We start from the raw sequence: 22,308 nt of genomic DNA on the forward strand, positions 1-22,308 counted from the left end.
GGAGTACATACAGATTTAACCTCAAGCATTCTCCCCTGAGCTTCATCCTACAGCTGCTGAACAGTAACTTCAAGTCCAATATAAAGCTGGGGGAGGTCAATAGTAATATTTCCATCAAATGCAGCACATTTGGACAGAGTCTGACTTGACTTGTTCTCTTAAGACTTTGTATTTAACAAAGACTTCAGGACTTCATAATTGACAAAGAGGTCCTTCACTGTCTTGGCCCTCACTATCTGCTGAAAAAATAGTTAGCTATAAAACATCAGGGTGTAGTAGGTGTAATTTCTGTTACATTTCTTTGGTGCATTTAGCTGCCCTGAAGTGTGCAGATGTAGTGTTGAGTCCCAGAGGACATAATCAGATGTGCTGTGTGGAAGGAGCATCCCACGCTCTTGGATTACAATTTTTTTCTGATAAAACAACCACCAGAAATGGAGGATCTAAATAGAAGAGAGGCCAAACAGAGTCCAGAGGCACTGACTGATCCAGTTAAAACTGCTGCTGTTGGAAATTGCAAAAGACAGGTTTTCTGATTAAATCCTAGGTACTTGAAGAGAAGGGGATTTCTCAAAGGAAGTGCAGTATCAGTAATATGTGTTGTGCAAAAAAAAAGGTTGGCGCTTTTCAGAACAAAGTGCTTAGTGATTTTGAGAGATGAATCCTGGCTTTGAAGGACTGACATGGGATTCCTTGTCCTTTGGCCCTTGCTGAAAAGAAACTAAATTCTAGGCCTCATCTTACAGGTCTTAGGCGAAGAAGTAAACATGCATGTCTGGCACTTGGTTAGAAAATCTGCTTGTCTCATCTGTATAAAGTGACCTAATTTAAGAAAATAAAAGAGAATCTATAACTTACTTTCCAGTGCAAAAATGAGCTTCCAGGCCTCTTAACCTGTAAGCTCTCAGCATTTCAGTAGATGCTAATTCCAACACTGCATTTTGGTGCTTAAGTGTGAAAATACCTGCAGTTTAAGCCTTGTCCTGGGATGACACAAGGTATAAGCAAATCACGTGGAAACAATGATCCAGGGCAATGCCATCTCATACCCCACTGAGGGAAGCCACCCTTCAGATTCATTCTGGATCAGACCTCAGGAACTGTATTTATTCATTAAGCCATATTGTTTCTGTGGGAAGCCAGGCTTCCCAGTTTGTACCCACTAATCAAAAGAAATGGAGACAAGCACTGCCCCAGCACTTAGCATAATTCTGGCAGAAATTATAATTTTCCAGCCTTAGACTTTGTCATTTAATAAAGGTAGGTTTGGGTTTCTGCTGCAGGGATCTCATGCACTTATGGCTGCTGCCTGCAGAGGGTTGGTGCAGGGTCAGTCCTGCTTCCCAGGTCCACCCACCACCAGGCTGGCAGAAGGGAAAGGGGTGGCCTGGGGGAAGCTTTGTCTCATTGTCCTCCAAAATTTGTCATTAAGTGGGGCCAGAACAAGCAGAAGGTTTGTGGACAAAAGTGGGGAAAGAAAGGAGGGGAAGTGTGACGAGGATGTGGCAATGAAAAAAAGGGAATTTAGGAACATGTTAGGGTGAGCATCTTCCTCTGTTTGCAGGGATTCAGCCTGAATGAGGTCACCCAGAAACAGGTGCAGGCAAGCCTTAGCCTCCAGTTCCAAGTATTCTTAGCTTTCTCAGTTAAGGAAGCCTAGTAAAAAGATTTTTATAGTGGCAAGCAGCACAGAGGAGGTTGGGGAAAGAAGCTGGAAAATACTTAAGTCATTTTGACTCCTCCACTCAAGATTGTCAGCAAAACTACTACATCACTCCTCACTGAGGATGCTTATCTCAGAGCAGAGCGTCTTTAGTACCCCCTTCCAGAGTAACCTTCAACAGTCATGGTCCTGTCCTCCTTCACTAATACATGAGGCACAAGGCACAGGCACAGGATGTTGCCCAGCATTCGGAAGCCAGTGTATGTCCCGCTCCAGGGAGCTGAGCACTCAGGAGACCCTTAGACCAGAAGAACCCATATTAGCAAATGGCATCTGGACTTGAAGACACAGCAGCCAGTTGTGTGGACTGGGGTAACTGGAACAGAGTTACAAGGAGTGCCAGGTAGGCAGAGAGGAAGATGGACTTCAGCAGAGCTTTTTCATACGCCCAGTGCATGCAATGGGCAAGCGTAGATTAAGTGGCTATTCCAGGAGCCTGGCTTGCAAATCCAACCCATTGCCAGGAATTTACAAATGCAAAATTGGCAGCACATACAGAAACACTTGTTTGTTTCACAGATTACGCTTAGTAAGGGTGCAGTCAAGCACATTAGGCAGTTTTATTCATGCCTATGTTCTACCAGCTTCTGCAGGTACAGGGAGCCCATTCACACAAAGGGCAGTTGTGGAAACACCGGTTTTCTGCAAATGGCATTGCTCCAGAGAACCTGGAAGCAGCTTGTTCAGCTCAGGAGGGAAAGTCTGTTGGCAGCACCGTTCAGTATGCTGAATCATAACTTCCTCCTGTTTGTCTAGTAATCGAAAATGACTTCTAGGAAGAATGAGACAGACAGGTCTTGCATTCCAACCCCTATGAGGAAAGACATTTCCACTAGAAAAGACTAATACTAGAAAAGAAAATTTATGTCTTTATACTTTGAAAGAAACTATCATTACTATTTCCAGATCAGTTGTAAACTGTATTTTTATTTTCTGATATTCATTATTAATGCAAGACTAAAATGCCCAACGTAAGTACATGGCATGTGTTATCATGTGACATCTTCCATTTTGACAAACAACAAAAGAAGAAAAATCTAAGCAAAAGACTTAAGTTAGTGGCTGTGCAGACATATAAAGCAGTTTATTAAAGTCCACAGTGCCAAAAAGGTAGTCCATTGCTCTCATGAAAAGTGGTTCAAGGTTCAGTTCATAACAAAAAACCTTTGATTTATGGGTGGGCAGTGATTTTTTTAAATGCAAGGAAAGACTCTTAAGGACTATTCATGCTGAACTGCTTTGTGCTACTGCCTCAGACTAGCACTCAGTTCTTTGATATGCTTGCTTATAAAATTAGACTCTGTGTGCAGCCTACTGCATGGTAGTTTTTAAGAGGCCCCGGAGCTTTCTGCAGTCAGACCAGTTGAGCAGAAAATGCTATCTACAGCATGAAAAATTAGTAAACTGTGGACTGAAACTGCCAAACTAAGATTGCCTAATATCAGTGGGGTTTGGTATTGCACTACTTTCTATATGTTGACATGCTTTAAAGTGAAATCTTTCAAGGAGTATAAAGTTTACTGGCCTCCTTAACTGGTAAACAAGAATTACATCTTCCTCTTGCAGCATTCAGTTGTCTCTCAGAGCTCCTTGGGAGGGTTTGGTGGTGGTGGTGTAGTTGTTACAACTGAATGCTGTTCAACAGGTTGTATGGATTCTTAACAAAAATGTTCGCCGATGTCTTTCTCCTGTCATTGTGTCCCAGAACTGCTGTGTCCCAATGCTGGTTCCCCTCTGCCATTCTCACTGATGGCTTGATGCCAGAGAGTGCTTTGCACCTCTGTAGTGAACAGGTTAGGCAGCATCTTATGTCCTCCTGTATACTAAGGCACATGTGACTGACTGATTAGTTGTAGGAGTTATTTCATCTTCTCAAGTTGCAAAATTAATTTTTCACTCTGGAGGACTTAAGGGTCTTATGTGCACCGCCTGTGGAGTAAGATATTTTTGCTGAAAATTACTGTACCTTTTTATTTTCTTTATTTTTTTAACAAACAAAGCAAGTATATCAATTGTACTGATCCTTAAATCTACTAAGGCTGTAGGAGAGCAGGCATTTCCCGTTATGAGTTCTGGGCTTAGCTGCTGTAAAGCCTTCCTTCAAAGAACAACCCCAATCAGACACAGGATCACACAACCGTACTGGAACTGAGTCCAGAGAAAAAAGTAAGAGTAGCTGATGAGCTGGGGTCTTGGGGAGACAAATGCGGAGGGACGGGGCATGGCCAGATGCATGCCACAGGGGACAGGAGCGGCAGGTTGGGAGCCTGGGCCATGCCTGCCCTTCAGACATCTCCTAGTGGCGCCAGGTTCCTAAGCTATAATTATCAGCTGACAGTTGCCAGCTGATTTCTAAGAAACATACTGAAAGAAATGTGGACCTATCCCTCATGTTGGTGGGCAGCATCTGAGGCTACAACTGGAACAGCCAGTTACTCTGTTAGAAACCAGCAGGGGATCCATGCAGCTCTGTGTGGTGAAGTGTGGAGGGAAGAGTCGAGAAACATTTAAAACAATTCCAGCTATGAATGCCGTGGAAATGATGTACAGAAAACTTCTTCATGAGTGTCAGAGTTACTAAAATAAGAGTTTAATGTGCCCCAGGGTGTCCTGCTCTTTTAGAAAGGTTCTGACTTGTTTCTTAATAGGTAAAAAATGAGGGAGTTTCAAAGTACTCTCAAGTTGAGAATTTCAGTTCTTCTTTCGCATTTTTCAGTGGGAAGGTGAATCCGAGAGCCAAAGCAGCAAGCCATCCAGTTGCTGCAATGCCTTCAGCCTCTGGAGTTTTACTTTTTTTTCTCCTGATTCTCTCCCCCATCCCACTGGGGTACGGGAGTGAGCAAGCAGCTGTGTGGTGTTTAGCTGCCTGCTGGGTTAAATCACAACACTAACGCTTGTTTGATAGGTTTGAAGCCAGTGAAGAACACCTTTTTCACACTGCCTCTGACAACTATATTACAGACAACTTTTGAAACCAGTAATTTGTTCATTACTTAGGAGGTAACAATTTGCATTCTGAGTAATGAACTAGGATTGTTAGAAGAAATAAAGGCAGAAGACATTTCTCCATGAGGTGCACCATTCTTCTACATTGCGGTACAATGCAGAACTGTATCTGTGCTCCAAATCTGCTGACCTGTCCTGAAGTAAAAACCTGTCCATGAACACAAGTCACTGGGGCCAAACTGCAAGAGTAATTTTTGCACAAGAGGTTGGTTTGTACCTGCAGAATCTCTTGGGCACACTGAGGCAGTTGTGGGCCCATGTAGGAGACACAGTCCTGTCAAGTCACAGAATATCAAAATGTGGCTTGGTTTCACCCCTGGCCTTCAGGACAACTAGTTTTCCTTTTCTACTTGATACTCGATTGTAATTTTAGTCTTGAGCACTGGGCTGTGGATAGAGTGGAAAGAGAAATATTCTTCTGGCATGTGAAAGTACATAAATAGGAAACAAAAATACATCTCTGAAAGCTGGTTTTTTTTTTTAATAATGTCTGTGTTTTTTAAATAATGCAGTATTTCCTGGGAAAATGTCTCCAGATGGGAAGGTAGTGTTTTTCTATGCATGTTTTTAAGTCTTGAAGCAGATTGATGCATGCTTGAGTTGCATGTCTTGAAACTAATAGGGTGACTCATGGGAACATGGAATAAGAAAGGTGAATGGATTTCTAAGTTTGAAACTGCATGACTATAAGAGATGCAATATGTGCTATTCTTAGCAATGATGCTAAAAAAAAGTGAGCAATTCACACTCAATCTCTACATGAATATTTGTTTAACTTTTGCAACCCACTGCTTGAAGTGTAAGATCTTTTTGTCTTATGCAAATCTGAGCCGCTAACAGCTTCAGCAGAAAAGCACCACTGCTTAAAAAAAATTACGGTGATAATATACTCATCAGCATGATAATGCTTTATAGGTTTAAGAAATTAGGTCTGTTCACGCACAGTAGGAAAGAGTGCAACAAGGATTCCAGTTGTAGGTGCTTATTGTGAATGCAGATGGTTTCCTCTGTAAATTCCTTTTCAGGGCAGTAATGCCCTGAACATCTCATATTTGAGTATAATTCAATAAGAGTATCAGTGCCTTGCTCACTGGCATTTGTTGAGTCTCATGGTTTCTCTTGATACAGAAGTTATAAATCTCTTAAAAAGAAATATAAGCATGGGGAAGAAGATATGCTATAAACCTTGCAGCATATAAAGAAGTGTTTGTTGACCTCAGTGGGGACGTGTTGTTAGCAATAACCAGCAGTTGACTAAGCCCAGAAGTAGCTTGTCTGTGAAACAAAGATTGAAAGTGTTTGGTGGCATTTGTTTGTAGGGCTAAGCCACTTTCCCAAAATATTTGCATTAATTCATATAATGTGAAGAAAAAATTACTTCCAGATACTTCTTAATAACTACAGAAGCCCTAGAAAGCAGCCTGGACTTCAGAATGATTTAAAAAATTAAGCAGGGGGGAGAGGGCAAAGAGAGGGAAGATAATCATATTATGTTGGCTTACATTTTAACACTGGGGGTAGCAGCCAACAGATCAGAAGAGAAAAAAGAGTGTAAGTTATCCCTAACATTTGCTAAAATAGCATCCTATAAGTTATTACGGGGCAAAGGATGTAGGCTGCACTTGAACCTTCTACCCAGCTCCAACATTACCTCACGTAATTTGCTTGAGTATGGTGCATCTCATTCCCTTCTGAAACCTAGCTTTGCAGTGACAGCTAGGTTTAATTTACTAACTCCACGTGTAATGCCTGCACTTTTTTTGAATGAAATAGCATAAATGACTGTAACTACTGTGATCATCTGCATCTGCAACTACATAAATTGAACAAGGGAGTAGACTTGTTATTATGAGACTTGGGCTTTTCATGTCTGTAAGCCAGAGTGCTGAATGCAAAAGGAACAGAAAAATATGTGAGATTTGCAGTGCTTGCTGAGGGATATGTACTCCATAACCCAGTGGATGAAGTGGAAAGAATAAATCACAACTAGGACACTCTAATCAGTGACTAATAGAATGGTGTTCCACTATGTCCTTTCACCAGGAAAACCTGTACTGACCTCTTTCCAGGAATCTGAAATTTCTAAGGACACAGAACAGCTCAGCTAATTCAACAGCTCCCCCCGCCAATACTTATGGTACAAAGAAAATGCATGCAATATATTTACTTTTACTCTGATACCCTTAAACCCATATATATAAAATACATATATACATATATCTATCCATATCTATATCTATATATCTATAAAACCTGGCATATATATATAAAACACACATCCAAATAAAATAATTTCTTCTTACCTCAGGATTTTTCAATTTGTGATCATTAAAAAACCCTGAAAATGCGGTTGAAGTAATTACATAAGAAAGTGAAGGGAAGAAGAATACCAAGAGCTATATGCTTACCAGTGACAGTTGGAAGGTAGTGCTGAAACTGGAGAGTCGCTCTAAAAGACAGCTAGACTTTGCCACCTCCCATCAGAAGATCTCATGTCATGGAGGTTCTGAGAAGAGGGAGTCAGGGACTGGTACCAAAGGCAAAGTAGAAAACCTAGAACAGGGAAAGGATCTGGTTTAAATATTACATTAGTAAGGTAATCTTAAAATAGATTTTGGATAGACAAGAGATGTGCAAGAGAGGTGGGTATAGTAACGCAGAAAAGAAAAAAGCTAATTACTAGATTTCTTCAAACATACATCGATCATGCCAAATTCAGCCACTTTTCTCTGAATTTTCTGTTATCTGAAATAAATATTGATATTCTGGCTTCCCCCATTTAATATTGCTTCTCTCCCTAAATACCTTCTAAATACATCTTCCTGCTATTTTCTTAATTTTTCTTCGTCTGTTAAGATTTTTGCGACAGATTTCCACCTCTTTCAGTGAAAAACATCCTGACAGAACACAATACATAAATATGGGTAAAAACAGACTTTGGGGTTTTGTGGTACTAAGATTTACAGTTCCTTAATGCCAGCTTTGACTTCAGATTTGCCTAGGATCTCTGTGCCTCTTAGGGCAATTAATCTTCATTATTTGCCACAGGGTTAAGCATTAAAGCACATATTATTTAATTCTATAATTGTATTACTTTCATGCACATACACTGAGTTTGTGTGAAAATAATTCTTCTGAAGTCAGGAAAATATGTTGTAACTTCCAACTTTCTTCAAGAAAAATGGATAGGTAGAAAGGGTATTTGCTGTGTCAAAGTGGGATATCAACGCAATACTGTACACAGAAATATGAATTAACATCATTCCTGGGATATAACAACATTATTTCTGGTGTGCGTTAAAGCTTTGCATTTAGTTGCATCATCTGATGCTTCAGCAAATGCTCTGAACTCATCAAGTGGCCGATGAATGTGTTTATAACGGCTTGGATGGTGACTTTATATGCAACAATAAATCTGCTGTTGTACTTAATGAGGTCAGTGAGGCAACCAGAAAAGAAATATATAATCCTGTAGCATGGGTCTGTAAGCGTGGTACTGCCCAGGCTTTTTAAGTTTAATGAAGCAGCTACTCAGCTGCTGAATATTCTTGTTATACACTCTCAGTATGGATTTTAAAACTAAAATGTTGCTGATACCATGATCTCCTTAGAGAGTCCATGGCTCTCATTCTCTTAAAAAGTCTGCGTCTTTTATGTGTTAATGGTTTTGAAATCAGCCATTTGCTTCATTTTCATTGTAAATGAGGGCCAGAGTATGATTTCCTTCCCCATTCTCTGAACACTGTATCCCCTGTAAGCTGCCTCATCAGCCTCCATTTCTCTCTCTGGGGTATGCATGGTCTGAAAATAGCTGAAATAATCCTGTAAAAGAAACACTTTGCCAAGCATTTTCCTATTTTAGTTGCCTGTCTAAGAATATAAGTCCCTATGTGAAAACTTGCATGGTACAAATGATCCAGCACCCCCATCACATCCTCACATGCTACAAAGTCTTGCTGTCAAAGACATCCATTCAGGAGACTTCAGAAAGTTAGCACTGCTATTTGCTCAAATCCAATGAGATCGTATTCCAGGACTCTGTTTAAAACCCAGACCAATACTTCTGTTTAAGAGAGTGGATTAATGTTTAATTTTTAAAGGCTCTGTTTCCTGCTGCCGTACTGGTACTACACAAGTAACAGTGGTGTCTAATGCAAAACGCTTTTTTTGAGGGTTAAATGCAGTGCAGACAAATGTGTCTGATTTCAACATGGGAATATTATAGTAGTAACCCCTAGCATTTACATGTGACTGTAGCCAAGTGTCTCAAGGCATGCTAGGAAGTCTCTCCCCTCTTTTGCAGAGGGATTGATCCACCCTGTACATCAGCTGTCGGTGACTGACCTGGAGAGCAAGCCTGCAGGCACATAGCCTAGTGTTCAGCCTGTTGAATCACGCAGCCTCCTCACACCGACGAGCGCACACAGCAAGGAGCATTGTAGGCAGGTATCAGGAATTTATGTTCCCAGGCTCTTTGTTACCAGCATAACCCTTGCTTTCCAGTTACCACGTTTGAGAGCATCATACAAAGTACACTCTAAGTGATGGGAGAAAGCAAAGCGGAGAAAACACAGGCAAGCTTTGATTTCTACTTCACCTTGTGGCATAAATTATTACTGCACGCAGGCTGTTATTAAGCAGGTCTGCGTGACAAAAGACCCATACAGGATTATTTTGCGGGTCCATGCTCTGCTGTGGGTTGGTGATGGAAGGCACTTAGCAGCAGTGGAGTGTTTTCACAGGGGATTTGGAGATGATTGGCCACTTTCTCCTCCTATACATAACTTTCCCCATTGGTGGACAGGGGCAGCTTTTAAGTTTAAAAGCATACAAGGTGAAGATTGTGTATTCCTTTGCCGTATTTGGTTGTGGCGGGAAGAAGAGAGAAAAAGGTTCAGTCTTTCCATTTATCCCTTATGACCTGAGGAGTCTGCAGAGACAAAAAGCAGCGCAGAGCCCCAGCTTGATGTTTCTGAGATGTACAGACTGTTTTTCCGCAACACGTAACATTGTGAGCTTCCTCTCCCTGCTGAGCGGGTTTCAGAGGGCTGGGGCAGGAAGGGGGGAACGTTATTTCTCACGCCTGGTATCGATCAGTGCTGCAGAGTTTTAGACAGGGAGGGACGTGCCTCTTCCCCCCACCCCACTGCTCTGTCCTCCCTCCTCCCTAGATGGGGACCCACCACCTGCTGCCATGAGGACAAGCCACTTCAGTCACCTGCCGGGAGTCCCGCCAGAGCGCCCGCGCCCGCCGGCATCCGACGGCAAGACCTTGCCCAGTGACAGTGGCAGTGGCCCAGCTGGCAGCTGCCCGCAGTATGTCATGCAGGTGTCGGCCAAAGATGGGCAGCTGCTCTCCTCTGTCGTGCGGACGCTCACCACGCAGAGGTACGTGGGGGGTAGTGGGATGGGACGAGCCCCTTCCCCACATGGGCTCATGTGCATCCTCCCCAGCTTGTCAGCAAGTCCCACAGGTGCTTGAAGGGAAGATGTGGTGGTGTGCTTCATGAAGGCTTACCACAGTGCAGGTATAATTAAACCCTTGTTCTAACTTTATAATGGTTATGCTACATATGTAATTAAGCCTTTACCATTATACTCAGTGAAGAATGGGGAAGCAAGCTGTCTAGGGATGCTACTGCTCAAGCGCACCAGCTGCAATAATTTGCCCTGATACGCAGTGGGAGGCTTCGGCGGGCACTGTCTGGCAGGGGATGCTGTGTTTCGCCTGCGTGCTGCCACCAGCACTTCTGCGACACGTTTCCTTCACACTTCCCAAGCCAGGGCGCTGAGTGGCCAGGCAAGCTATTTCTAGCAGAGGTGCACACACAAGTGTTGCTGCTTCAGCCATTGTCCAAGTGATTGAGAGGGGCTTTTTCTGCTGTCGGTTTATAATGGCAGATTAGTGGTGAAATATACATTTAAAGTATACCTTTTGAAACACTAGCCTGCTTCAGGTTGGCTTTGTTTTCATTAGAAGCAAGAAAGAGTATGTTTAAGAGTTTGGCCATATCTAGACTTGATACTTGAGTCAAAATTAAGCTCCACTTCACTAGTGTGAAACCAGAAAAACTGCACAGCTCTTGAGGTAGCCCTGGTTTTTCACAAAACAGCTACTATAAACCCATCCACTGCACTCATGTGAAGAGTGAAATTATTAAGTGCTGCTGCGTGTGTGATGTGACAGCCTGAAAGGGCTTTTTTCCCCTTTACTTGTAGCAACTTTTTTAAACCATGTGTGTTTTGCACAGCTCAGATGTGTCTGTAGAGCACTGAGCACAACTTCATACTGTTTTACCAGGCAAATTGAAAAGACCAGGCTGGCTTCTTTACACTTTCTTGCAGTTACGCTTGAGTGAGGTCTACCTGGTGCATCCTGCAAAGAGCCAGGAGTGGGACAGAGGGAACAGCTCTTCACTACCATATGCTATCTGCTAACAAGGTTTTGTCAGTGACAGTGAGAAAACCGGCTTTTCTGTGATCACCTGAGGTGGCATATGTGGTAGGGAGAGTTCTTGTTTTGAAGACCTCAGCCAAGAGATCGACCTCCTCAGCCTTGGCAGTCGGGGGACTGAGTTGAAGCTGCGTTGAAGTGGATCCATGGTTCAGCAGCACTGGTGCTCGCAGCCTGCTCCTGCTTTCCTCCTGCTGCACTAAGCCCAAGCACCCTGGGAAACCACATGACTCCTTTCCTCTTTCTCAAAAGATTCCTCTGTAAAACAGGAATATCAATAGTTAACATCAGAGTCTTTAGGTTTTCACTGGCAGGAGGAACACCTGTCCCCCTTTGCACATTAGTACCCCGCCACCAGCAAGGTGGCGGCTTTGGCAGAGGCAATGCAGGAGAAATAGCTGCAGGCAGCAATACAGGATGGATGTGTTTGGCACAGTCCTCCTTTTCTGTGCCGTTAATATCACTCCTTGAGCTGCTTGGGGGGTGTTGTCCCAAAGAGAAGGCAACCCTCCCAAGGGACAGGAGCGTCCTGCTTGCACACGCCTGCCTGAAGTTATGGCCTTGCCTTCGCACCACTACAGGGCAAGGTGCTGTTGTTTCAGGTGCAGTAGTCCTTTCCTGTTGATCATTGAAAACAGCTTACCCTGTAGGTCAGGGGATCATCACTAGCATAAATGATGCTACCCTGTAGGTCAGATGTGATGGCACAGATCTTCAGCAGCGTAAGAGGTGCCCAGCTGAGACAGGTTTAAAACTTCCCTGATGCATTTAGGGATTTCCTGAAGTGGCTGCTCTGCTGCACTGTGAAGAGGTGGGAAATAAAAAGCTACAGAAGCACTTGGTCATCTGTCTCTCATCTGCCACTCTGATGAGTTTTTCACTCTCCACTTTTTCCCCCCACAGAAGAGATATTTTAACGAAGGATTCCAAAGAGCCTGCAGCCATTAGCCCAGCAGCTCGGTGTACTAACGAGAGAGCAAAGTACACAAGCTGCACGTATTTCCCACATTGTTAATTCATGACATACAGGGAGAGAGAGGCTAGATCACAGCCCTGTGTACTGACCAGCAATTTTCTCTCCTCCTCTAGCAACCCCTTCAATGACCGGCCAATGTGCAGGATCTGCCATGAGGGCAGCAGTCAGGAAGACCTGCTTTCCCCCTGTGAATGTATGGGGACCCTGGGAACTATTCACCGCAGCTGCCTGGAGCACTGGCTGTCATCTTCAAACACCAGCTACTGTGAACTCTGCCACTTCAGGTTTGCAGTGGAGCGCAAACCCAGGCCGTTGGTGGAGGTCAGTACATGGGGCACATCCCCTAAAGCTTAGCTTTAATGAGCAAATCACTTGTTTTTATATAGGAATCACAAAGTCTTTGCAGCTCTGCCAAAGCCGAAGGAAGCTGTGAGTTTTGGGCTTGGCAAGATGAGGGCAGGAGCTCAGGGAAAGGGCAGGAATAACAAGACCCTGATTTTGAACCAAAGCAAAACAAGGAAGAAAAATGGGATCAATGGTTTTGCTTCACTGTAAATGTGAGTGAAGATCTGGGAAACAGTGTGCAGTGAATTCCTAGTATACCAGCCAGCTTGGTAGAGGATGGAAGAGAGGTAAGTAACAGTTTATGTGGAATGTGAGACAAGCATCAGTATTCAGCACATTAAATATAGGTCAGAAATTTTTTTTTTTCTTGATTTTGAGAGAGAGGTAACAAACCAAGTAGCCTTAGAATCCTAGTTTCTATGTCAAGCCCACAAGAAGGAATTGTTCTTGCTCAGTGGCTGGCATGTTTAGCCGTTTGTGAGTGACCTTTTGGCCTCCTCTTGCCTGTGTACCAGACTCAACAGTGAATTGGACAATTGTTTCTCTCTTATCAATTAAAGTTCAGTTTTTGCCAACCATATATGCTTTAGTGACTGCATGAAGTTTGCCAAGCTTTTTTTTTTTGTCCCCAAGAAAAGAAAAAAAAGCAAAGAAAAAAAGCCAAGATCCCTGTCTTTACATTGTTAAATGATGTTTTTCCTCCCCTGTTTTCATTTGGAAAAAAATTGTAAAAAATATGGTTTGTGTTGGAATGAAAAGTGAGTTACAAATAATTACATTTTTCAAAAGTAATAAGAAGCATCTTATTGTGCCACATGGTGATACTGGTGCTTATATGCTAAGCTTGGGTTCAGGACAACTTGTCCTTCCTGTGCATCTTCATTGTTCCTGTAAACTATAGCAGAACTGGTTGAAGGACATACAGTATTAAAAATAAGAGGGAGGGTAGAGGCATCTTGTTTTGCTCTTATTCACACATGAGAGGATACAAGGTAAAACTGACTACTGGGAAGCGTGTCAGGGACCTGTGCAGAGAGAGGTGAGCAGTTCTCATTGAAGGCTACCAAAATCGCTTTATGCTGGATTAAGTTAGGCATGCGTATTTTGTGTCTAAGCCTAAGGATATCTTCATTCTTCCCTAGGATCGGCAAAAAAAGAGATACATGACATGGTATTTACAGAAGACCCGTAAGTCTTGTTAAGCCTTAACCAGAGAAAGCCTAGTCCAGCTGGTTCTATTGCCTCTGGCTTTTTGTTTGATGCTTCTAGCAGGACTCCAGCCTCTCTGAGGAAGCTGATCCCAGTTTGAGAAACACTGCTGTTGAGTGTTCTCAGGCTGTCAGTGGCTGAGCAGCAAAATCTTTATGACTGGGCATTCTCCAATGAAGATGATAACATCTTCTTTTGGCCAGCTGCTGTCAGCCTGCGCCAAGCAGTTTTCCGTTGCGGTTTTGGCGCTAGGACGATGCCACTCTGAATTTGCCTTCTGAAACGAAAGATAAGTGATGCTGAGGCAGTGCAAACTAAACAGTTTGATTTGAGTCCAGCTTCTTCAAGCTGTTCCTTTGCAACAGCTGCTTGTGAGGATTGCTTTGCACAAATGGGACGTGACATTGTTGGGAGCTAATGATGATTGAAGAAGTTGAAAGTGAAGCTAACCCTACCCAGGCTGGGCGAGTATAGTAGCTTGATCACTCCCTGATTAAGTGAGGCTTCTTTTTGGCAAAAGCAGTAATAAATAACAGCAACAACAACAATAATAATGACTATAATAATGATAAAGCTGTCTCTTGTTTCTCAGCTGAGGACAAATGAGAAGCAGGTGCAAGAACACTTCTGAAACGTAGTACACAGTGTTAATTGATGTTTTTCCGTACTACCTCATCTTTTCTTGCTTCTCAGCTGCTATACCCACAGTATTTTAGTGCAGTAATCAACAATTATATGCAGTTGCAGAAAAGGTAGTAAAAAAAGGCAACTGACTTTTTTGAAGTCCTTTTTGATCTTATACAAGATCTTTCTAAACTTACATTTTCAGTTTAGAAAGGAATTGAAGCTGTACTTTTAAAGTTGAGAGCAGCAGATACAAAGAGTAACTAAGATGAGTTGTATGCAAGGGGGCAAATTAAGCAGAACGATATCAGACAAACTTCTTGATTTCTGTTAGTATAATTTAAGTTTGTCCTTGAAGTTTGTACTTATTTAATACATAGTGCTTTTAAATCTAAAGACCTCCCCATACAAATAATTAGAGCAAATCTGGAAGTTCCTGAAGCATGACTAAAGCAGATGCAAGTTGCCGGATTCCCTCGTCTTCTGTGTCCTAAAAGCACCCTCTCCCTTTATTACTTTGAGTATAGGTGTATGGAGGGAGGTGGATCAGGTATAGCAAGACTGTCTTTCACAAAAACCTGCTGTAATGTTTGGATGAATGACAAGCCAAAGGGGCCACCTGCTGGGGGGGCACGGGGGAGGCAGAGAGAGAGAGGAAGGGAGGGAGTGTGTGTGTGTGTGTGTGTGTGTGTGTATTCAAAGACATATGATTCACTTTCTTAAAGGGGCCAAAAAAAAGAAGGGAACACAGTATTATGCTTTTTCCTCATCCCTTCACTGGGTTGATCGCTGCTTCTTAACAGCTGAGTGTGAAGGAAATCTTAACAGAAACAAATTGAGATACTGTACTTGCTTTATCTGGAAATGTCATACCTGACTTTGTTCCTGCCGTTCGCACCCAGGAGAGGCTTCAGTAGTGGGGTTGAAATGAAGTGAACATAAGTGGCATGGCTGGTTCTTCAGCTGTGTTCCTTCCTCCCCTGTGTACATTATTATGGAAGCAGCAGAGGATTTCTTGCTGTGCTTCATGATTTGATCAGAAAAGGCTAGAGAAGCCGTAGCATTTCTCCCCTCTCCCACACCATGTTGCTAGTTTGCCATTAGTTCATTATGAAATGAAAGTGAGTGCTCCATTAAAATTTGTTGCATGATGGTTTTTTGCCTTCTTTTAAGCAGTTGCCCATATTTGCACTACAGATGTGGGCCCATGCACTCAAACAGGAGATCTTTAACTCAGATAGAAAGGACATATCTACAGCTATATCCTGCCTTCTGCCTACATCATACATAGGATGCAAAAATGCAGAGATTTCACTTTTGCTTTTTCTCCCCGACTTATGTTATAAACAGCAACCTGTTTTTTCCTGGATTTCTTTGGCAAGGAAAAGCAAAGGAAAAATAGTATTCATTTTGACCTCCATTTTCTCTTTTATCCTTCATATCTTTTCTCCACCATAAGTTTCTCCCTGTTCAACTGAGTTTCAAACTATGTACTTCTCAAGGGAGACATTCCTTTACCAGTGCCACAGGACATGTTTCTGTTGTCTGGGGCAGAAGCATCTCCCAAGAAATGTACAATCTGCTAGACACCCAAAACCCAACCAGAGAGGCAGGAAATGGTAGTACAGTCTGTCAGGCAGATCCATCCTCTTAACATTGCATTTGTGAAGCTTCAGACATTCTTGGTCTGCTTCTTTTTTTAACCCAGATTATTTTCCCCAGAAGAATTGTGTTTCTGAACCATGAATCTGGCATTATGGTGGGGATTAAGCCCTCCTTCAGTGTTCAAGGAAAGTGATTTATGTCTTTTGCCTCCTGCTGCATTGAGTGGAGGAGCTCTGTGACTTGTCCTTTTTCAAGTCAGAGAGGTACATACCAGGGAACGCACATATTTCACCTCCTTCACAGGTGTTTCTCAAAGGTGGGGCAGCCAAAAGGAATGTTCTCCTTTACAGTTCCTTGTCTCCATACCGTTGGCCTACACATGTCCAATGTGCCCTGTGTGATTTTACAGTGGTCGATAAGAATTGCTTTCTGTTGAGCCTTCATAGATTGTATTAAATGGGTGGCTAATGCGCTGCAGGTAAGTGCAGAGCCCCCTCATGCCCCACCTGACTTTCAGCACTTACACTGCGTTGCTTATGGGCTGAGCTAACTGGGAACTGTTGCGCTTCCTCCAGATGACACTGCTTCTGGTAGGACTGCTGCTCAGAGGCTGGGCTGATGCGCCTCCACTCTCCATTGGGACCTGGGACTTTCTTATGGCTCAGTCACTTGTGAACTTATTCACAACAGCTGCACTGGAGAGAACGTGATATATTGTTGTAAAGGAGCAGGAGATGGATTGTGATAGAAAAAGAGGGTTTTTTCATACTGAAGATCACTGAGTCCTTCTGTTCTCCCTTCTGGAGGGTACCCGGCAAGCTCTGGCACAGAAAATTGAAACGACCAACTTCAATCAGACATAATCTACTGGAGCATAAGCTTTCTGTAGCATCTTTGGAACTGCCATTTGGAGTCACATTTTTGTTAGACAGCATGTTGCTATTGAGGCACTTGGCAGGCATCAGCTGAGGAAGTCTAGCCATTTCGCTTGATTTCAGAGCTCCTCCTTCAGATAAGGGGATTGTTTGGAGACATCCACAGCCTTACGGTCAGCTAAAAGGAGCTGTTTGCCCGTAATCTGAAAGGTGTTGTCTATTTACACATTACCAGTACATGCACATTCCCCTCAGTCCCAGGGCTAATAGTACTATAAAATTCAAAACGCAAGAAGTACAGGGAAGGCCTGAACCCACCTCTATTACCATGTGCTAGATGCCCAGCACCCCTGTGCAGTCTCCTGGAAATCAGGGGTGTGCAGGACATGCGCTTGGGCACATGGATATCGCATTGTGAATGTGCCTGGGGATGATGCATCTCGAAGGAAAAAACCCAGCTGCTGCTGAGTAGCCCTACTTCTCTCTCCCATGTCTTTGTCACCCAACTGCCAGTGAGAGCCTGGCTACATTTGACGGAGAGAGCCAGGCTGAAGCACCAGAAATTCCAGACACTGGAGGAAGAAAAAGTCTATAATATGGTGGTTGATATGCGTAGACCTGATGTTCCTTGTGACAAACCTGGAAGGATCTCAAAACAAACACAGTGAAATCAAACTGCAGTAGTTTCAGTTAGTAATTTTTATAGACCTTCCACTTTTATATAAGCTGCTTTTCAATGCAGCCACTCCACAGAAAAAAATCCACTCTAGAAATGTGTGACATTATTCGCATAGTTGCTTTTTCTATGTTTCAGCGTAAAAATTAGGCTAGCTTTATATGAGTATTATATATCGTCTTCATTTCAGCTTCCATATTGCATCTATGTTGATTCCACTTGGCTTAGTACAGAAACAGACACAAAACGTGGTAGTACAAATGTAATTATGTGCAATAAAATGTTGTTAGAAAACAACCAGATACAACATAAATATGGTATAAGAATACTATGTGACCATATAGGTCAGGTTTGTATTGCCTGTAAGTTATTTACATGTTTTCAGCCAACTAGGATTTGGAATCTGTGGGTTCATTTTTTGCAAAAAAAAACCAAACAGAAAGCACTTAATTAACAGTATAAAATTCATAAGCAAAACAGCATGACTAGGAGAAAAAATAGTCAGGATAAACATCACAATATTGGGCAGAAATTAACTTCATTTTTTCCCAATCTATTGCTGGCTGTACAGCTCATGCTAGAAAAGAAAAATAAATTAAAAAAAAACCCTAAAACCTACATCTATGCATGAAGTAGTTAAGACGAGCTTACATTATAATTTAAAACTTCCAGAAGTCTTACACTGAAATATGAATTTACATTTTGTGCAAGACTTTGAGTCATGCTGGTTTTATCTGTTGGGATTCTTCTTGCTTATTTTTCCTCTCCACCTCTTAGTGAAGCAAGTCATTAGCGTTAAATTGCTGTAATGAAGAGACATCAGATTTGCTGCATGCAGTTTGTGGAAGGATCACTCTTAAAGCCAGAAGGAAAATGGTGACTCAGCATAGTCACCAACATGGAAAACTTTCATGAATCTAAGTTTGGAGGAACTGCAGCTGTCAATACAGCACATTAGGGTCGGGAGCAGATAACTCAAGTATGTACATCCTTCCTCCTTTCTTATCCCCAAAAGGGCAAAATAAGAAGGGCAAGGTGATGGTGATGCCTTTGTACCTAGTTGTCTTCAGCTGCAAAAATGTCCCCCCTGAGACCCAAGTCACATGTGGATAATGTGAAGCAGCCATGTAAATTTCTAGGTGAATTATGCCTGAGTTAAAGGAACTATTAAAAAAACAAATAATAAACTCCCTAACCCATACAGTTTTAAAAACTTAACCTCTTCAGGATGACTTTTTACAGGTTGAATACCATACTCTATTCGTTCCTACTGGGGAAAAACCCAGAGACCAAACCAAGCTCTCCTCTGTCCTTTGAAGAGAAATTAATTAGTTGGTTTATGGTCTTTACAGAGAAATTCTGCTACAGTGCTTGATTTTTCCGCAGCACAAATCTTTCTCATAGTATTGACAGCAACAATGCAAATAATAACAACTCGCCCCCAGCAAAAAGTGGGGGCAGTGGACAGACTGTGCCTTCAGACCGCCACATCTGGAACTGCTGTTTCTGAAATTTAAAGGGCTAGTGATCATGGGCAAAAATGATGAGGAAAGTTCTCAGGAGAAAGTAACTGCGCAATCAAAGAGGAAATAGCTGCTTTGGAAAAGGCCAAATGCTATTCTTTAAGGGCTAGCAAGATGGGAGAACATGCCGGGGGTTTTCAAAGGTACAGCTATTTTTGTTTTAGATGGTAATGGCATTGGTGACTTTTCTTTGGACATCACGATTCTGTAATACGGTTCTAAACTGCCTGGTTATCATTTCTGTCCTGCTAGTAGCATTTCCTACCACCAATAGGAGCCAATCAAAGTTTACTTTTTGTAGAGGAAAAAAAGTGCTAAGATGAAAAGTTTTATTGCATCTGTCTTTTTGGAGAGCTACCAGGCATTTATTTATCTTGTCTTTAGTTTCCATATATTTGAGCTTGTGGATCAGGACATTTGCAATCTGATGATGTGTTGCCAATAGCAAATCTGCTTTGCTTTTCATTTAAAATGCAAAACATAATTTTCATTGATTGATTTTCTTGAATGCATACATTTGTCTGCCTGATTGGGAATACATTAATCCAAAATAGAATGGGAGCTTTGAAAAACGTATAGATGAAATGAAATACTGCTTCTCCCAGAGTTCTACATAATCTTTTTTCTTGACATATCTTGAAATTTTTACCTGTTACAAGCATGACCTGAAATATAAACTAAAAGTGGATAGTACAAAACCAGAATATCAGTAAGCCAGACTAATGTTAAACAATACAATATTGTTTAACTGGACATGCAAGAAATTTCTTAGATTTTTATAGTGCAATTTAGCAAGCTCTGTTGTTTGTTTTCACTATCAGAGAACTACTAATCCTGTTTTTAGACATTAAAGTTGTGTAATCCAGAAACCGAACACTACATTTACCAGCCATTGTATTATTGCTACTTGGTGGAGTACTGTATATCAAACTCCTCTTTTTCAGCAGGCAATCTACCCAAGGTCTACATCCCAAGGTCTAGATTGAGTATTTACTTGTGTGATAGCAACAGCCCAAAGTCTAGACTGCAAATTCAGTTATGATGTGTTAGCAACAGCCTACAGTACTCTCTTTACACTTAGCTACCACCTAGGGTTAGTTCCTATCTGTACTGAGGTTTATTCTTTAAAATAAAAATAAAAATAAAAAAATTAAAGGTGTATCATACCCCACCCTTACAATGAATAATATATTCTCTCCACTTACTTACAAAAACTTGCAAGTGAAATTCATTTGCTATTTCAAAAAGCATCTGTTGCTCTTTCAGAGATTCACAATGAAAATATTCCCTGGAACTTGAGTTAAAATAAGGGTTAAATATAAATAAGAGCAGACTCAGTTACAAAGAGACCATAACATTAGCATAATAAAGTTACAGAGATCAAATAATTTAGTCTCTAACTATCAACTATCCCAGGCCTCTGTCTCTGGGAGCAAAGGAACATCTCTGTGAGCAGTCACCATGGCCTTTCTAAAATTACCCACTGAAGACAATAACACTGTGCCAGTAACTGAATGTATGATCTAAGCAGGAAACCCAAAAACTGAAATATAAATATTTTTTCAAGTGAAGAGTAACTGTCAAACGTTTGTTTGCCTTGGCAAAAACTAACCTAGAAAAGTTCAGAGTCACCCACAATGTTTCATTGCACTGAAAATAAACATACATACCATTCTGGTCTGGGAGACTTTATTTTGAGCTACATGTAGATGGTTTCATGTAGCCTAGTTTCAAAACATTTAACTGAAAAAGGTTAAAACAAATCAGACAAAACAGATCTCATCACCGTGTACCAGTACGTAAGGGGTAGTTACAAAGAAGATGGAGACTCCCTTTTACACGGAGTCACATGGAGAGGGCAAGGGGGAATGGACACAAGTTGCTCTTGGGGAGATTCCGACTGGACACCAGAGGTAAATTTTTCATAGTGAGGACAGTCAACCATTGGAATAATCTCCCCAGGGAAGGGGTTGACTTGGCCACGTTGGACACCTTCAAGAGTCATCTGGGCAGGGTGCTGGGCCATCTTGTCTAGACTGTGCTCTTCCTAGAAAGGTTGGACTAGATGATCTCTGAGGTCCCTTCCAACCTGTGATTCTGTGAAATTTTTCAAGTAAAAAAGTATTTGAACAAAAATGTTCAGAAGTATTTTTTTGGCCTATAAGGGGTCCTCCTGATCTTTTAAAATGTCCTTCATTCAAGAGAAACACTAAAAACAACAGGCAGTATCAGTCTTTCTTTGCTTAAAGCCCAAGGCAAAATGCTGAGTGGTCACTGCTGGCATGAAACCAGAAATTACAATAATTGCTAGCACTTTTGCTTGTGTACAGACTGCTTTCATCAAGATTCACTGCAGAGCTATCAGCATGAAAAGAACAAAATGAACTTATATATTTGATGTGTAATAAGCTATTTTTGGTTCAAAGGGAAACACATTTAGGGAAGACAATTCCTTCCTGTCTTCTCTCCCCAGCTTCGTATGTGATAACTATTTAAATACCTTAACTGAAAAGCAGTGTGATGGATTTTCTTCATACTCTGTGGAATCTTCTTTGCTGCTGGTAAAACTCTAGCAACACTTATGTAAAATCAATTTTCCAAGGTAAATGTAGTGAACTAAAAAGGGCTTCCCAGTGGAAATAGGTTGTCGCCTTAGGATCTGATCTGGAAAAAACTATGCACATACTTTACTTAGTATTTGTGAGTCATCTAACTGAAGTTAGACCTATGGAGGTGAATGCTTCCAGGATTTGGCTTTTGGCAATGGTAAAGCAGCTCAGACTTGTGGAGGTGTTTTACAGCAGTTTTCTGCTGGCAGCTCATTTTGGTTAGGTTAGATAAACTCCCAGTCTGAGCCTCTCTGGGGTGTTCTGGTCCTTGGTTGCTGCTTGTTCTGAGGAGCTCCTTCTCCAAATGTAAGGCTTCACTTTGCTGGCACATCGTGCTGATGCCTCAGCCTGTCTCAAATGAGCACTTGTCCAGTCTCCAGTTACATTTGCTTAGACAGGATGAAGTAAACCAGTTAAAAGGAAACTGAGCCTATTCGCTCATCTCAGGAGTCCGAAGTTTCACATTATTTGGCAATGTCAAATAAACATCTCTGCACATTCTCACTGAAAGGGGATTTTAGACAGTTTCATAGATCTGATTTCACTTGCAGTTTTAAATATCAGGTAACATTTTGGAAACCAGTAGTGGGCTCATAGACCAAAAGTCTTGCAGGGGCTGTGGCAAATCCACATTAAGTTTCTGAGCATTAGAGTTTGCATTCAGTTGAAGTAAGCGTGTACAC

At 41.9% G+C, this 22,308-nt stretch overlaps 1 protein-coding gene across 5 annotated transcripts in view; it reads left to right on the plus strand.

Annotated features, from left to right (window-relative positions):
* Positions 1–22,308, plus strand: part of MARCHF3 (membrane associated ring-CH-type finger 3) — an 80,360-nt gene that overhangs the window by 43,628 nt on the left and 14,424 nt on the right. For 2 of the 5 annotated variants that reach the window (XM_064439537.1, XM_064439539.1), the window contains 3 exons: positions 9,033–9,175; positions 9,901–10,117; positions 12,273–12,480. In XM_064439537.1, the coding sequence (XP_064295607.1) occupies positions 9,924–10,117; positions 12,273–12,480 (402 nt within the window). In that variant the 5' untranslated portion in view covers positions 9,033–9,175; positions 9,901–9,923. The remainder of the gene's footprint in view (positions 1–9,032; positions 9,176–9,900; positions 10,118–12,272; positions 12,481–22,308) is intronic. The other 3 variants (XM_064439536.1, XM_064439540.1, XM_064439538.1) reach the window with 2 other exon arrangements.

Source organism: Phalacrocorax carbo, chromosome Z (assembly GCF_963921805.1).
Source record: "Phalacrocorax carbo chromosome Z, bPhaCar2.1, whole genome shotgun sequence".
NCBI lineage: Eukaryota > Metazoa > Chordata > Aves > Suliformes > Phalacrocoracidae > Phalacrocorax > Phalacrocorax carbo.